The 6,895-nt window shown below is 40.0% G+C and overlaps 1 protein-coding gene across 1 annotated transcript; it reads right to left on the bottom strand.

Moving 5' to 3' along the window:
• Positions 1–2,032: 2,032 nt before the first annotated feature.
• LOC103771434 (ATPase family AAA domain-containing protein 5-like) lies at positions 2,033–6,638 on the bottom strand (the record flags this gene model as incomplete). The annotated part of the gene is made up of 5 exons (XM_008938732.1): positions 2,033–2,111; positions 2,296–2,460; positions 4,478–5,310; positions 5,576–5,763; positions 6,458–6,638. Coding segments are annotated over 5 exons (1,446 nt in total), but the record flags the coding sequence as incomplete, so codon positions are not given.
• Between the last annotated feature and the right edge of the window lie 257 nt (positions 6,639–6,895).

Raw genomic sequence — 6,895 nt, 5'->3', positions numbered from 1 at the left:
GCCGCAGGGCCCGCTCCGCCCCGGCACGGCGCCCGGGCGCCGTTCTCATTGTGGCACTCCAGCGCTTTTTGTGACTTCCGAGTTCACCGACTTCTTTTGCTGAGGCAGATCTCAGGCACGGGGTTTGTCTTTTTCCTTTCCAGGTATCTTCAGTCATTCCCAAGCTGCCTGAAGCTGAGGTTTTGGAAGAAAAGGTGTTTTCTGCACACAAGAGAAGCTTGAGTTTTCTTACACAAACCAAACCCCAAGATCTCTTCCTCAAGAACAACCCAGCCCTCAGGGAAACATGCTTTCTTCTAGCTTATAAAAGATGCCAATACCTGGATGCATAAAATACAAAGTTGCTAGTTTATCAGAGTTCAAATAAATCATCACAAGTTGATTAATTTTTGAGTTGTTTTTGTGGTGATTGCACACCTGGAACTTACCCAGAAGTGAAATAGTGGAATTCCACCTTAGCATTTGGATACCACAGCCTAGAGATTTCATAAAAAAAATTTCTTATGGCAGTTATTAGAACCAGGGTTTCCACCAGAAAGGTTTTCTCCCACTGCTTTCAACTATGTCTTTTGAATAACCAGTGAATCTCCTACAATAATATTACTTTATAGAGCCTGTTTCCAATTTATATAGGTCCCCACCATGATCTAGTTAGATTGAGATTGCCTTCATAAAGCAGTGAACCGACAGACTTTTACCTTTTATTTTAAGTCTTTTTAAAAAACAAAAATTTACAAAAATGTACACGAGTTGCTTAGAACACTGATACAACAGTGCAATCCATTCAGATTTTAACAGCCACCACTTTATTTCATTCTTAATTGGGAGTTCTGGGCTACAGGAAGGGTATGCTGTAAACATTATTTTAAGCTTCCGTGTTGAAGATAATAATTTACTGTTTTCACAAATATTTCTCATTCTTGAGCACCTTTAAGACATGAAAAATATAACATGAGAACAGAATGTGCTGGAAAATGGCTTTCCCTATTATTACAGAGACACTGAGGTATAAGTGGAGCACCACTGTTTGGCAACAATCTTTCTCAGTTTGAAGAAGAGAAAGAGATTATGCAATATAAAGGTGGAAAAGTACACGGTTTAAATATTTCCAGTTAAAAACCCCTTAAACAACATCTCTATGGACTGAAAACATTGTTTCAAGAGTCTTACTTTTCATAAAACAAAAGTATTCAGAATTGTAGCAAAGTCTCACAAATCTGTCGTATAAAACCAGATTCAATCACAAATTATCAGGCTCAATTCTTGTCAAACACAAAACGCAGTATAAAAATAGAACACAATATACAAGAAGAGAAGTAGTTAAATATTACTGAAACCAAAGTAAAAAAGGAATAACTGTTATTTACAAAATCTTTGCCTAATCTTTGAGACCATCTTTAGCTACGGAATCATCTCTCTACCTTTTTAGGAGACGAGCATGCAGCTCTGGCAGCTGTAAATAATGAAATGCAATGCATGTATACAAATCTATGTACATTGAGGCACAGTGCTTTGTGAAGACTTTGTCACCCAGTCCTTACTGTGAAGAGTTGGTTTTAGTCACTGATACTTTAGAAGACTTGTCCCATCCTCTCCCTGCCCACTCCCATCCCAAAGTTATTGAACATTTCACTGTGAATTCAGAAAGAAACAAGCTTAATGTAGTAAAACATGAGATGGTCTTCTCAGGGAGGAGTGGAAGTTGTCACCATTGGTCCTTGCAAAAGGCTGCCTTGTTAAACAATACACAAGTTACAGCAAAAGAGAGCATGAACTAGTCCCCTTTGAGTAGTTTGTGCATTTAATATTATCAATGCACTTACTGGACAAGCACCAAACAAACCCACATTTCAGCTGTGGAAAGCAATATCATGACAACAGATATATACATTATTTTAAATACGTATAGAAATTTAATATACAAATGGCTCTGAATATACAATAAAATAATGTGGTTAATTAAAAAAAAAAATAAATCAGACTATGGTGAGAATATCACCATTAGGCACAAGGCATTTCTGGTGTTAGCCATTTAAGGGAAGTCCAAAGACAGACCATTTATCATTTGTCTGGGTATTTCGAGATGAATCCCTTCAAGGTAATGCAAGAACCTATAAAGAGAAAAGTAAAAGTGACTATAAAGGGGCAAAGTTATTTCCAAATGCAAGGCAATACTTCTGTTATTTAGAGAGGCAAATGCTCAACTTTCTTGCCCAGAATTATTTGAAAAGTATAAGAATTCTTAACCACCTTGTATACTGAAACACAGCAAGATTTAGGAAAACAAAAACTCACCTTCTTTTAGTCTTCCCTTGCTCTTTAAGCTTCTCAGACCTGCAGATACTGCGAAGAGTGGGGAGGTATTCAAGCAGGCTGGCTTGCTTATTACCCAGGTTTAGAGGACTTCTGGAAAATACATTTCTGATGACTGCCAGCCTCTTCTGTGCTTTTTTGAGAATGCTAAAATGGAGAATGAACCTTTATTGTTTCCTGTTCAAGAAAATGCAGTTCCTGTTTTGTTCCTTTAAAATCATACCCACTGCTTTAAATCTTGGTTACACACACTGATGTCCAAAGCTACGTCCCAGTGGATGCCTGTGACTTCTGATGGTGTGCTGCTCACACAGCACCACAAGCCTGCCCTCAGAGACAGAAACAGGAGCAATGGCACTTTGGCCAATGCCATTGGCTCAACTATGGAGTCTTCTCTGGGGAGCTCTTCACAAGCTGGTTATGTATGTGAGGTTTAGTACATCTGTCAGACAACACAACTGAAGGCATCTGTGGTCTTCAAAAAGAAAAAGCATCACAGGATTGGTATTTGGATCTGGTTCTGACATTCTGGCAATGTCTTACTCAAGATAGACTGGCAAACTCAATCACAGGTTAGACACTTAGATCCATTTTGACACTGCTCCTCTGGGTACCAGAAGCAGAAATAAGAAAAATAAGAATTTCTCACAGAAGTGAGACCTACTGCCTATAGACCATGACACCTATTATGCCCATTTCAGGTATGACAACCTGTTTATGTTAAAAAAAAAAATCATAGAATCACTATGGTTGGAAAGGCCCTCTAGGATCACCGAGTCCAACCTCCATCCCAACATTTCCCTATCCATTAGGCCAGAGCCTCAAGTGCTACATCTACTCACTTTTTGAACCCCTCCAGGGATGGTGACTCCATCACCTCCCTGGGCAGCCCGTTCCAGTGCCTCACCACTCTCTCAGGGAAAAAAAAATTTTCCTAATATCCAACCAAAACCTCCCCTGGCGCAACTTGAGGCCATTTCCTCTCATCCTATAATCAGTAATTTGGGAGAAGAGAACAAGACTGGCCCCACTCCAACCTCTATTTAGGTAGTTGTAGAGAGCAATAAGGTCAGCTCTCAGTCTCTTCTTCTCTAGACTAAACAACCCCAGTTTCCCCAGCCAGCCTTCCTAAGGCATGTTTTCCAGCCCTCTCACCAGCCTCATTGCCCTTCTCTGGACCCACTCCAGCACCTCCATGTCCTTCTGTTCCTGTGGTGCCCAAAACTGGACACAGGACTCAAGGTGTGGTCTCACCAGTGCTGAGTCCAGGGGCACCATCACCTCCCTACTCCTGCTGGTCATATATTTCTGATCCAGGCCAGGATGCCATTGTCCTTTTTGGCCACCTGGGCACACTGCTGGCTCATGTTCAGTTGCTATCCTCCCAACACCACCAGGTCCTTTTCCACCAGGCACTTTCCAGCCACTCCTCCCCAAGCCTGGAGCCTTGCCTGGTGTGGCTGTGACCCAAGTGCAGGACCAGGCACTTGGCCTTGTTAAACCTCATCCAACTGACCTGAGCCCCTTGCTCTAGCCTGTCCAGATCCCTCTGTAGAGCCTTCCTGCCCTCAAGCCAATCAACACTCCCACTTAATTCTTTCTTAAATCCTTCATATGCACACCTGCTAGCTGCAGTGTATTCTTTTTCATAAGTTCTAGGTTCTTCTTTGTTAGTGTAAGTTACTACAAAAATAATCACAATAATTTTGCTCTGAATTTTGTTCGGTCTTCACCAAGCAACACCTCTGCACTTAATATAGCTCAATATGACTGGAAGAAAAATTTGCATATCTAGTGTTTGCAGAATTCATTTCAGTCCATTTGTCTGTCTTACAAAAGCCAGTCCTTTAGGTTTTTATTCTTTTAGGGGGGGTGGTGGTGTTTGCCTGTTCTTTTAAAAAGTAAATAGCCTAGATTAAGGCCACCATTCCTGAACAATGTTAGAGCCAGGCCGGTCAAACATGAAGAGTCACTTTTTGCAGACACTGCCAAGCAGTTGTTTACAGCAGCAAAGCAAACAACATACTGCAGTGTTTTGAGGCACTCTGACCAAGCCCATGTCGGTACAAAGGCGTACATGTAGCTATCTGCAACAGTCCTACATCCTGTGACACCTTCTGACACACAACTGCATCATGTTCCAGATAGATTAGCCAAGTCTTACCTTGAGTCAGCCGACTGACTGAAGGACACGTTATTTCTTGTGTCTGAAATATGCAAAGTAAGTCCCTCCAGTTGATCATTGCCAGCTGTTTTACTGGTACTTAAAGAGGATTCCAAGTTTTGTGAAATATTAACAGAACATTTGTTAAAACTGAGTGCTTCTATCGCTGCCTTTATTTCACTACAGCTCTGGGAACTCCACCAATCAGTATTTTCTATACTGAATTCATCACTAAGACCATTTCTGATTTTGCCATTTGTCCAGCTAAATCCTTCATCTTCAGAAAACTCCAGTGGTTCCTTGGTGTTCATGTTTACACAGCAATCCAAGAAAGACATGTTCTCAACAAATTCAGTCAGTGAATTCAGACACTGAAAAACAAGAGCAGACCTTTCCTCATTTGCTGAGCTTTTAGTTTTAATTTCTTTTTCTTCTTTACTCATCAACATTTTTGATTCCTCTTTATTCACTTCAGCACATGATGTAGGACTATCTGATGGCAAAGTTAGGAACTCAGCTGAATAGTTCAGTCCAGCATCAAATAAGTCACTGTCATCCAATAGAGCAAGCCTTTTCTGGTTCTTTGTCTTTTTAGACTTTTTTCCAGGGTTACTTCTTCCACAAGAATAACTGTTAGTAGATCTGTTTTTTGAAGAAACTATGTTAGTCCTTTCAAGTACAGAGTTAGAGGCTTCAGACTGGTTTGAAAGAACTTGCACTGGTAAGGGAAGAAGTTGTTCAAGATTACTATATATAAAATCCACTTTCTTCATCTGGAATTCTGTGAGAAGCTGCATCAATTTGTTCCATTTCTCCACTGTTGTGATTTTGTGCTGTAAAGTCATAATTGTGAAAAAAATTAATACTTTAAAAAAAACTAAAAAAAGACCTTATTACAGAAAACATTACACTCCTGACTTTGTGTTTACTTGCAGGGCACTGCCTCAGTTCAGATTTTGCTTAACAACAGAAGCCCTTAATTTCTACAACAAACCTTTTCAAAGGGATTTGCTTCTAAGAAGATGCTATTCAGAGTGATGATTACGCTCAATTATCTGGCAATCGTTCAAAGTGTTAGCTAGTCAACTACAAAAATACCTTAATAAATGTAAACAAATCCTCTGAAGGCAGCAGGATATTCTTAAGGCCAAGCAATGTCTCTACACAGCCTGTATCACATTTTGGAAACTCCTGAAGACGTGCATCAGCTTGAGAAGACTCAACCTTGGAATCAGCAGTCTTTTCAAAATGAATGGCCTGGTCTGCTTGATCAGTCTCCTCTCCTCCTGCACAAAGATAACATGCTTTACTTGAAAAGAAACAATGAACTGTCACCTCTTGCTGCAGTTCTGAACAAATGTAGCCACAGAAATTAGTCATCCCCTTGCTGCTCACCATCCCCTTTCATTCATTGCAGCATTGTCAACCTGCCTGCTCTCCCTGCTTTGTGAGGAACCTTTTGAAGTGGTCTCTGTCCTCACTCACACTGTCTCACACCCCACCACCTGCTGAGGATACTCCTCTTCTGTTCTTTGGCACCAAGTTCTTACCCTTGCTGCCTGCTTGCTAGCTGTCCATTTTTATTCCTTTTTCAGTTCTGCTTCTTCTAGATGAATTGCCTGTAACTCAGATAAATGGATAAAGAACTGCAAACTCTGAGTTGAAGGGAAACTACTACTGGCTCCCTGCTCTGCCCAATTTTGCTGTTCAGAAGAGGAAGGGGAGATAACTAAGTACCATAATGGCTAATAAACAGATGTAACAATTAAAAAATAAAAAAAAAAATCACCAAACTCTTAGTTCCTTATGCACACATACAAGGCATTGAAGTAGCGGAAAAAACCAAAGCCCCAAACCCTACCCAAACATTCAGGAGTCTCACAGAGAGTTACTACCTACTCCTACATGTCTAAGAGTGTTTTGGTTTAATGAAATTAATATTTAGATGGATTTTTAAAAAATTAAATTAACTCAACCTACCACAATGTGCCAAACATTTGTCTTTCAAGCATCCACCTCCACTTCTAACCCAGAATTGTAAGTAGAGAACACTCTGTCTGATATCACAGTTATTTGTGGTTAACAGAGCAGCCAAGTCCTTCACATCCGTTCGTAGATTCTCAGCCAGACACAGCACTTGAAGATAGCTAGCAGCATTTACCTGAACAGAAGTTAGACACAGACCACTGAGAACAACTCTTACTCTCTCAGACTCAATACATCCCACAGAAGCAGGTTATTCTATTTATGCTTGCAATACAGTTTTATTTTTAATAAAGAAGATCAATTTATTAAATTAGGGTACAGTTACATTAAAACCTCTATAGAAAAGCACAATACTGTACTAAATCTAAACAGTCTACATCAGAGAAATAAGTTCAGTTTAGAAATCAAACTCATTAAAATAAACCAAAACAC

This window comes from Merops nubicus, unplaced genomic scaffold (assembly GCF_000691845.1).
Source record: "Merops nubicus isolate BGI_N331 unplaced genomic scaffold, ASM69184v1 scaffold11444, whole genome shotgun sequence".
In the NCBI taxonomy this organism is placed as follows: Eukaryota; Metazoa; Chordata; class Aves; order Coraciiformes; family Meropidae; genus Merops; species Merops nubicus.
The sequence above is the reverse complement of the archived record's forward strand: the minus strand, read 5'-3'. Positions and strand labels throughout refer to the sequence as shown.